Raw genomic sequence first — 11,346 nt, 5'->3', positions numbered from 1 at the left:
CTTTAACGAGTGTTGAACTTGACTACTGCTTAATTAAAAAGGCGGTGATTACCACTGGGTAGTCCCGTACAAGCCTGTTAAATATAGTTATTGCTATAAGTAGTACTTATTATTCATGCTTAGAATAGATTGTACATAATAAAATGAAGTTAAAAACAGAAGAAAAAAATAAAGTTGAGAAATATATTATTTAGTTTTGGATTAGTGTAATTTCACATCTTCGTTTCTAGTTGTAATAAAAATATTTTTTATCATAGTATGGCTTGATATATCATATCATGATACCTATATACCACAATTCAAGATTATTGTTTTGTATATGTTTGTAACTAATCTGACTTTCTGATGATTTCTATTGTATTAATGTTTCTATTGGATTATAAAATTATTTATAAGTAGATCTAGAGTGGTCTTTTGTTTGAAAAAAGCTGACGATTAAACTACTGTAACACATTGAGTTTTGTTTTGGTTTTGTTCAGATTTTTCTATTATAGCAGTAAAGTAAGGAAAAGATTATTACTTCGATCTTCCGTCATATCATTCATTCGTATTGATGGTTTACATTTTGTAATTTTTGGAATAGATGCGACTAACCAAGCTTTCCAATTGTTTGCATTGTTTTTTTTTTAAATTAATATTAATGATCTTTGAAATAGTTTCTTCTTTTTTTCTTATTTGGCACTACAGTCCAGTATGAACCTTGGGCTTCCTCACGATCTGCCTCTATCTGTTCCGAACTTCTGCTACACTCTTCCAGTTCAGTACTCCAATCTTTCTTGTATCACCATACACATTCTCGTTCCATCTTGTTCTTGGCCTACCTCTGTACCTGTTTGTCATCGACTTTGCGTTGTATATATTATTTCTTAATAGATATATATTTTGTTTATATGTTTGAACCCTTTTCTGTATGGAAAGTGTGACTATTAAATTTTATGAAAACTTTCTAACTAAGGTTTTTCTTTAGGTTTTCTTCTTATAGAAGAAGAAATTTGAGATTTTCGATTGTTCATATTGTAATTGTTTCTTAGTAGATATATATAAGTTATATCAGTTATTTATTTAAGGTGTTTCGTATGAAGTGATTATAACTATTAAATTCTAGAAATACATTCCAAGTAAGGTTTGTATTTTGGTTTCATTATCTTAAAGATATTAATATATATAGAAAGCACCTTGGCATATCGTTCAGTCTAGTTTATAGTCGACTAATCACAAGAAAAAGGGTGATTTGCTCACAATCTATGAATTCTTGATTATAATTATTATAGTTGTGGCTCTCCAAGTGTGGATGAAAGAGACAAATTGGGATAAGGCTGGAATTTTATAAACCTTCGTCCCTATGTACCTAATATGATTTTATAAATAATATGCTCGTATATAGTTTCAGCAAAGATCACTTCACATTATCTGGCTATGATTATTTTACTATTAAGTTTTCATTGTTGGTGTAGACAAGCTTGGCAACTATAATTATAAATAAAAAAAATTGTTGTTGTTGTTGTTGTGATTTGAGTTAGTGATATTACGCACTTTTACTCTTTTGTGACTGAGGGGCTTATCCCTGCCCCACACTGAACTTTAACTATACTAGAATCATTATCATTTATTTATCTTCTAACTGATGACGGCCCGTAGATCAGCATATCTTCCTGTGCGTCCTGAGGTGGACTTAAGGTTTGTTAGGGCGGGGTTGGGCAACATATCAACTTTTGTGAATAATTTTAGGGCTCTGTCCTTGATATATTTTTTCACTGAGTCGCTTCTTAGAATCAAGGAATCTTAATTAGTCTTCTTAAAGCCAGATTTTGTGCTATCTCTAATTGCTTTATGGCAGTATTTGAAGCTTTGCTGTATGTTTTATTTATATTAGATATATATATTAATAAGATATATATATTTTTGAAGTTTATATAAAATCAGATCTAGGTGTCATTGCAATTAAAAAATAAAATTATTAAAAAAATATTACATAAAATTAAATATAATTTTAAGTCAATTGTTGTCAATTGTATTGTGCATTACAATAATTATTATTTAAATCAATAAACAGTGCAAATAAATTTATATTGACTATTAAAATTAAACATAATTATAAATTATAAATTATATTTTTATACAGTCTACATAAATATTCAAGAGAGAAGTCGAAGAGACAACAAAATTATAACTATACAACAAATTGAGAAATAGCTGAGAACTAATTAACTTTTATAATTAATTAAAGGTTGGTATATAATAAAATAACTATCTAATGATAAGTCTTAAAATTTTTGTTTAATTTAATTTTTGACAAGTTTTTAAATAATCACATTTATATGAAAAAAAATTATTTTTGAAATAAATATTTTAAAATAAATTTTTTTCAATTATTCATAAATTTTGCTTTAGTTATTTAATATAATAATAAATCTGTTTATAATGGCTAAAATATAATATTTCATTCGTGTACTTTCATCCCATTAAACACTATTAAGACTCTTCTTATTAATTCCCTCTTCTAAATTTTCAAATATATATTTAAATTAAATGTATTTTTAATTATTTTTTTCCATAAATCTTACCGCTAGAAAATGTTTCGTTTTTTTACTCGCAAAAAGAACTCTAAATCCGCTGATATACCCACAACTCAAACGACATCAGGTGAAAATTTAGAGGCACCGCAACCGGCCTTGAATGCAACTACTAGCAACACTTCAGGAATTTCCACAGTTACATTGCAGAATGCTGATGACAATTACAATAAATTTGTTAGTATTGATAAAGAAACCATTGATGATCTTATCGCAAATAAATCGGCATTAGCAAGAGCTGAAGCATTGCTCAGGCCAAGCACCAACGATGAACAGGCGAGTACATCAGCTGCCGCATCACTAGCAGAAAATTACAATCGGTTCGGATTTCAACCCCCTGAGCACAGAGCTAGTTTAGCGCAAACAGCATCAAATCTTGCAGCATCTATGTCAGAACAGTTCTCACATTATTCTGAGAATAATTCTCTGTCAGAGCACATATTTGAAAGTGACACGGCACCGTGCAAAGAGGATTTTCTAAAAAGAGCATATCAAACAACAAACAAAGATGTGCCATCAACGTCGGTCACCAACGTAAATGATGAAATCGCTAGCACTAGTCGAAACGAACGAGCTGATCGGCAGAGTGGCAAAAATATTGGCAATCCATATAGCACACTTAAGCATAATACGACCTTATCGAAAAAATTCAATAACGACTCTACAGACAACACTGAAACAATTACTGAGAGCAGAAATTCTGGTACAGACGCAACACATCAAGGTTATAGTGAAGTTAATTATCGTCAATCAAAGAAAATTCAAAAAGGTAAACGACCATCATTCTTCAGATATTCCTTAAATTTGGGAACAAATAAAGGAACATCGCCTGCTAAGGTTACGCGTTCAACTGACGTAACACATATTGACAATGAAACACTCAGTCGAGTGACTAAATCAAATTATATAGTAAAAGCTGCGAAAACAAGTGCTTGGTCGTCTAAGTTAGGTAATTTATTTATGGCGCGTGGACGAAATAATCATAGTCGGAATAAAAGTGTACAAAATCAGACTAAAGTGCAACAACTTCAAAATCAACAGCAACAATTGCCGCACTCCAAACAACAACACCAACATAGAGCTCTAGAAAGTAATTCGGAGCTAAGTGCGGGCAATAAAAATGTGCCATCGGAGTTTCTTATTCATAATAGAGCAGTCAATTCACCAGCCTTATATGAAACGCTAATGAATCGCTTTGATAATAACAAAAGTTTGACTACAAAACAAACGACTGCAAAACACCTTGAGCAGACCACCGACCCGCTTCGTCAACAGGCTGATGACAGAAATAGATCTCAGAATTCTACACATATTTTTAGCGCAGATACCTTTCGCTCAGATGTAGTCAACGGAGAACGTACACAGCGTGCTCATTCAGCGGATATTGTCGGAATGCAGAGTAAACGTGCTCGCTCGTCTTCAGCGGATGAGTGCAAAACCGATGATGAGTTGTACACTGGAAGAGCGCAGAGCGCCAAGTTTTTGGAAGAAAGGCATAATTCGTTTACCACTCAAGTGCCAAATATTAACTCAAGCGCCTTCACAACAGACACAGTCTCGACGGCAGAAAACAATACTGAAAGGGTCGGTATCGAGCACGAATGCGATCGGAGCGGTGAACGTGAACAACAGCGCGATTGTGGATTTGCAGAAGTGGCAACTAGTGAAAAAGCCTCAATCGGGTGTGATTATAGTGAATTTGATAAATGCGCGCATTTAACACAAAACGGTGTAAACGGTATAAATCAAACGGCCGAAGTCAAACTTGCGGCATGTGAACGTGATAATTTGTGGCAAAGTAGTGTAGCAAGAGAAACGCGAAATATTGAACCGCAAGACAGTACGCCGGGCGACAATTTGCGTACGTACGCTTCAATGGGGCAGGCAAACGCCAAAATAAATGAAACAGCGCCGACAAATACGCGAAATAGTGCAGCACGCAAATTTCGTGAATCGGTTATCCCGAAAGAAGATAATTCTGACGTGACTGATAAGCCAAAAATAGTACTGCCAACCATAACTGTGGTTGATTGTAGTGGAGATATTAATGGAGAGGTTGGTGATTGCCTTGCACAACCGGTTATATATAATGGCACGGATACTAGTTACGATAGTGTTAAGATAACACCGATTGAAGAGGTGCTTGAGAGTATTTTAAGTGAAACTGCATCCATTGTAACAAATCAAAATCAAAATAGTCCCTATCCACTGCACACTTCTGCGCGTCACATCAATATAAAATTAGCCGAAGTACCGGAAGAATACGAAGATGCCGAAGACCTTGGCAGTGAAATCTCACGCCAACATTATGATGTACCTGAGCAACATAATCTCGTGAAGAGTGAAAATGCCAGTGATTCGAATTTGAGTACTGGCTGTCCTGACTCTGGGTTTGTCGATGGTGCTCAGGCCAAAGCGGGTAGCAGCGATAGAGAAGCTTTTGCACAGCGCGCCGCAACTAGTAATACAAGTGGTCATCATTTACCTTTTGTTCGCGATGGTAATTCAACGGATTGTGATGAACTCTTAATGCCGAACGAGGAATATGATTATTTAGATAATGTGGACGATGGTGGTGTTACTAATGTTGCTGAGCGTTTAGTGTGCATTGAAAGCATTAGCTTGCCTGATGTTGTCGAGTCGACTGCTTCGAGTTTATTGCAGGCAAATGGCGCTAGTTCGTCTGGCTCAAGTACAACTGAAGAACAAATTGTCAACATAAATGGCGCTACTGGCAATAGTATTGGTAAAGTGCACTTTGTACCCATACATGTTGAGGGTAGCTCTGAACCTGTAAAACGTCGCAGTGTCGATGACAGTTGCATTGGAAGCGGTGGTATTAGAATGGGTGAAGAGCCGACTATTGAAATTATTGAAGAGGGTGGTGATACAAATTATGCTAAATCAAATAAATTTGGCAATTTTGGCAAGGACTTATTAGCGGAAAAGTACAAGTAAGTTAAAATGTATTTTTTTTTTTAATTTTTATTTTTTGTTTATTGTAATTATGTAATATTACTATATATCAATAATCTATAAATAGAATTTATTCTCACAAGATTGGTTAAGAAGATTGAGAATTAGTTATAAGAAAATTTAAATCCATTAAACTTATTTAACCATTAAATTATTTAAACTTGTTTTAAATAGTTTTTGTGCTCATTATTTTTTTGTAGTTATAGTTTCATTTTAGTTCCTTTGGCCCAAGTTAGATAATATTATATATTCGTGCACAAAACTCATATTATCCATTGGTTCAAGTAAAAGTCTCACATATTTGACTTGAACGGTTCTATTTATACATATAATTTATAAGGTCCAAAGCGAAATAAAAAAATTTCTTCAACCATCAGTTTATCCAGTTAATAAGAAATGGTTATAAACGGATAATTTCTCTGTCTTCAGCTTTTAGAGATTAGTATATTTTTTTCTAGTACTATTACAAATCTTCAAGAACCGCTACATAATTGCTGCATTCACATATCTGCGTACATCAGTTGAATGTGATCGATGACTTAAAAGTCAATTTAAAAATTAATATGGAAAGTAGATCCCCATGTTTTACAATCACAATCAATTTCAATGGTTGCGATATTTTTCTTTGTGTGAAAATTTTTTCATTTTCCAATTATTTAATAAAAATTAATTTTCTTTTGTCAATTTAAATATAAATTGAATTTTGCACTTAACCTACACGATATTTATTTGCGCATTTGTTTTTGTTTTTATTTTGTCTACTGTATATATTATTTAAAAAGTATATATCAGTCCATATTTATATATATATATATTTAAAACAATCTGTAAAGACGAAGCAGACTTCAGATTAGGTTAGACATAAGAGTACGTCTGAGGTAACCTTACATAGTACCGTTCATTTTTTCAACTTTCGAAAGGTTTGACTTATGGAGACTACGAATTAAAGAATTTTTTTTTGTAATATTATGTTATTTGCTCTTTAAATCCTGTTGTTATCTATTTAGTTCGAGTTATAGAAATTCAAGTCATAGAAGGTTGAGTTATGGAAGTTTGACTGTATTTCTTCGTTCCCAAATTCAGAACTCGATTTACAGATAGTTAGAAGTAGTACATCTTGGACTAACCTATGTTTGGTGTAATGTATTAACAAAATTAATTAAACATATTTCTTATGTTTACCCTAATTCCAGAGCTTAGACTTTACATCTTTCAATAAAAGTTGAATGTAACGCTAGGTTAATTTTAAGGATGAGTCTGTGATAGACCGCCTGTAAAATCATTCGTAGAATTTACTACTCTTAACAAAGTTACGTGAATAGATATCTCTGAAATTTACGAAAGCTGGGTATATATATGGTAAGTTACCAAGCAATTTTTCCTCTTCGCCATGGCTTTATTAAATAGACATACCATAAAAATATCTATTCTACGCCCATTTATAAATCTCGTAATCGCTGTAGGTTTAATTTAACCTATTTGATTTGGGACTAAGGTTGTCAAGTCTCTGTCTTGCCACCGTTGGGCAGTTGCGTAGAACATGTTCTGATGTTTTCTTCTCCTCACGACAGAGTTGACAGGAATCACTTTCTACTGCACCTATGTTCTTCTTGTGGGAATTGAGTCTACAGTGTCTTGTAAGAAGTTCAGAGTAGGGTTTAATATCATTTCTGCTAGGACTAAGGATAGGTTAACTTTGATGTGTTAAGAATCAATGAACCTTCTTGACTCCCGCATATCTGTTTGGACTCACCAGTATTCAAGTAGATTTCGTTACTCCCGTTCACATATGAAGTTATTTGCGAATCTATTTATTACCACGCAGTAAGGCTCTAGACAAATCAAAGGAGTACATGTACTCTTTTTTGCTAGGGTGTCTCCTATTTCATCGTCATCGGTCCCTTCATGTTCCGGTACCTACAGTGCCTAAGTCTTGGCTTTATAATGGCAAAGATCATCACATAAAAATCCACATCTTTATGCATTCATGCCTACACTTATTGGTAACAAGAGTGATCATGCTGTCAACTTCAATTCTATTTACTGTAACTAGTTTTCTAGTCTAAGATGGATTTATAACTGATTAAGAATTTTGTATTTTAAAAATTATGGTCTAATAATTTTACTATATTAACCCAGTTTAGCGTATTCAGTATTTAAATACCCAATAAAATATAGACGCGTAAATAATTCTATCGCGAGCTAGCTGAAAGATATCACGATAAATTTGTTTTTACATTAAAAGAGAAGGATGAAGGAATCTACATCATAAAAACAGAACAGTATAATTTTTACCTAGTTAATATTAGGTTTTTACAGGTTGAATTGTTTTTTTTTTGTCGAAAAATGCTTGGGAAAAGTGCTGCCAAATATTAGCGATGGAGAAAAAAACAGGAAGGAAGTTTCACCCTTATTAGTGTGTCTTCTATGTAGGGAGGATGCCAAATATATAAAATTGATATAAAAATTATCACACCAATGACTGTTGGGTATTTAAATACCCATGCTATATCTCAGGATTACCTCAAGTTATCAAAATCAAGATATCTTTCAATTTCTATGATGTCTATGGTAATAGACATACATTGAAATTTCATCAAAATTAATTAATTAATGGGGTAAACAATTATTTTCACTATAATTTTAATACATAATCGCTTCAGAGTTATGATGATTTGACTTGTGCTCAAAAATAAACCTTAAATAGAAACAAATATTTGTATTGATGCTATTGATAACAGATAGAATAGATAAAATGTTAGTTTAATTTGCAATAGAATAAATTCACATGAATCCCAATTTTTATCTCAATTCTCTGAATTGTTATTTAAATTTTATAACCATTCACTACTCACATTAAATTTCAAAGAAATATTTATTTATTAAATATAATATTAAATGTTTATTTATAAAAAACTTAAAATTTCATTAATTCTACAAAGTGAACTACAACAAATTTTCCTCCAAATTCTAGAGATGAAAATATGCAACTATTTATCTACAGTCAATTTATTAAATATTTTCGCTAAATAAATGTACTAAGTCTAATAATCGTTTATTGAATCTAACTAATATAATCATGCATATGCATATATATATATGTATGGTATATATATATATGAATATATAGTAAATTGTATATATAATTTGAATTCCCACGCTTGTTTTTAAATCGTGTGTTACGAATGAAATATAAAAATTTTGCAGCGAATAAATTTATCAACGCCAAAAAAAATGTTCGCATTTGAATTTGCATTTTGCAAATCTCTGAAGATACAAAAACGAAAACAATTTGTGCTACTTTTCCGGATTTCATAAATGCGAATATTTAAATGTTACAATTTCATTTCGTTGGGAAGACTCGAATACAAACTATAAATACGAGAACAACGTCATATTTATATATGATAAATCGTCTTGAGGGGCTGAGTTTCCTAATTTTGTGAAGAAATACTAGAGGAAAATTGATTGAATTCTGACCTGCTTTTTACTCGTAGAAGAAATTGAACTCAAATTAGATTTGATTACTTACGTAAATTGCACATTTATGTACTTTGTTTATATATTTTTATAAATGTTTTATAAACACATAAATATATATACTTTATTTATACAGTATTTATATTATTGAACTATTTTAAAATACAACAGATGCCTTTAAAATCATTTGATTATTCGCTGTGCTACATCATTTATTGGGTCTATTGAGAATTTTTTAAGTTCAAGAATAACTAACACTTGAAGTAGTACGAATGGTTACACATCTGAATTACCTGTGAAATAATGAAAGTTTTTTTCTAACACTCCATTTAAATACTATGAAGCAATAATAAAAAAATTCTATAGTTTATTTAAATTTTTTTATATTGTAATTTGGACCTATGTTCAGCGTGTAACACAAATTTAGAAAAATATTCAAAGAGTACAAATTTAAATTAAATTCTTCAACAAACTAAGTGCGCTCCGTGGTATGTCAGAAACAAAAATCTGCACAAAGATCTAAATGTATCAACTGTTGAAGAAGTTGTTTGCCAATATACACCTAAATTCCACAAGAGAGACACAAGTCGCATTCAAATCATCATGTTCGACCATTATCGTCTGCAACTCCACTGAATCTCCTTAAAAGAAAATCATTGATAAACATGGTATTCCTAGCTCAATAGCATAAATGTTAGTTTTTTAAGATTACGAGGGCTGCTATAAATATTTCTGGCCTAGGCAACACTATATATTTCTTCGGGAAAACTGGTCATGTGTCGACTGTTCCGCTTGAGCAACGAAGGGCGGTCACTTCTGAGTGGTACACCACAATTTGTTTGCCTGAAGTCATCGGAGAAATTCCAAAAACGAACAAGACAAGACGAATCAGTGTTCACCATGACAACGCGAGATCTCACACATCGGCTCAAACTAGCGCCTTTTTGAACTGTCGAAACGTCGAATTGATGGTTCATCCGCCATACAGCCCTGAATTAGCATCCAATGACTTCTTTTCATTCCCGCACATCAAGAAAAAGATGCGTGGTCAGCAATTTTCGTTCGAAAACCATGTTTTGGAGGTCTCTTAATCGGAATGGAAAAAGTGCTTCGACAAATGGTTTGAGCGCATGCAAAAGTGTATAAATCAGGCTGGAGAATACTCCAGAAAAGCAATAGAACAATTTTTGATGGTAAATATTTGCATTTTCATTATTAGGCCAGAAATATATATAGCAGCCCTCGTATTAATTTCCAATTAACAATTATTGTCAATTTCTGTTTAGAAAGATTCAATAAATACTTCCTTTTTCTCCAATAGGGTATAGAGCTTTAACGCTTCTGCTAAACATTACTCAATTGGTAGCTTCTCTGTATGTGGCATGTTTTTGAAATTTCTTTTTAAATCGTGCTTTTACAGGTTGTAGCCTATACCCCAGGCCGTCTGTTGCCTTGCGGGTTCTAAGTCAAAGCTTGTCGAGGAATGATTTGTTTTTAACCTTGATATTTACTGATTATCTTTGATGTTCGCAAACTAATTCAACTTGCACATCTTAATTTCCCTTATATCAAAATTGTGGTCTGTTTTGAAAATAGTGTTTGCCCTATAAATGTAATTTGACCACCCAATCAGCAAGGTTTTATGCTATTGATAAAGAATCGTTTAATTCCAGCACAATTGAGTTTGTGACAGACCGCCTATAGATCTATTCTGTAGTCATAGAATCTGTCCAAATTAATATTATCAATAAAATATCTCTTGATTTCAGACTTTATACGTTATTTATTTCAATAAAAATTAAATAGCAACTCTCTGGTCTGTTTTGAGTTAGAGATATGCATTGCATATCTTGATAGTAGCTTGATTAACGTGAAGCTGAAAAATTTAGTTTCATTAAATACAGTGTTTTAAACCGTTTCTGAATTTACTCGTTTTAAAACATCTCCAATTTTAAGATCTCCAATTATATTATGTAGTTTTTGTATTATGTATTATGTAGTTGAAAAGAAGTTTTAGCATTGGGAATTCTCGAAAGATGGCAGAAGCTATCTAAACTAATTTTAAAGCAAACCAATGGCTAAGATTATTAAATACCTGAACCAACCAATTTCAGATATTAACACGTTTCATAATACTTCTCAAATGAACTTGTCCTTTTTGGAGAATAAATTTCAAGAACTTTATATGTATGTATGTTGATCCTTTTTTCGAGTCAGCGCAACTGTGCACTTTTACTCTTTGATAGCTGGGGGTACTACAGGGTCCCACCCTTCTCATTGACTAATTTATGTATTGTCTATAAGCTTCATGATTATT

At 32.3% G+C, this 11,346-nt stretch overlaps 1 protein-coding gene across 1 annotated transcript; it reads left to right on the top strand.

The window, feature by feature from the left end:
* Nucleotides 1-2,093: 2,093 nt before the first annotated feature.
* Nucleotides 2,094-5,533, top strand: LOC119679424. The gene is made up of 2 exons (XM_038091772.1): nucleotides 2,094-2,227; nucleotides 2,571-5,533. Exon 2 carries the CDS (start codon nucleotides 2,574-2,576, stop codon nucleotides 5,529-5,531), a length of 2,958 nt encoding a protein of 985 aa, XP_037947700.1. The 5' UTR covers nucleotides 2,094-2,227; nucleotides 2,571-2,573; the 3' UTR covers nucleotides 5,532-5,533.
* Nucleotides 5,534-11,346: the final 5,813 nt, after the last annotated feature.

The sequence above is a fragment of the Teleopsis dalmanni genome, chromosome 2 (genome assembly GCF_002237135.1).
Source record: "Teleopsis dalmanni isolate 2A chromosome 2, ASM223713v2, whole genome shotgun sequence".
Taxonomy (NCBI): Eukaryota; Metazoa; Arthropoda; class Insecta; order Diptera; family Diopsidae; genus Teleopsis; species Teleopsis dalmanni.
Note: the sequence above shows the minus strand (reverse complement) of the source record. Positions and strands in the feature narration are given on the sequence as shown.

Excerpts from the sequence above, each read along its gene's own strand:
- LOC119679424 (XM_038091772.1), top strand. The coding sequence starts at position 2,574 with ATGTTTCGTTTTTTTACTCGCAAAAAGAACTCTAAATCCGCTGATATA.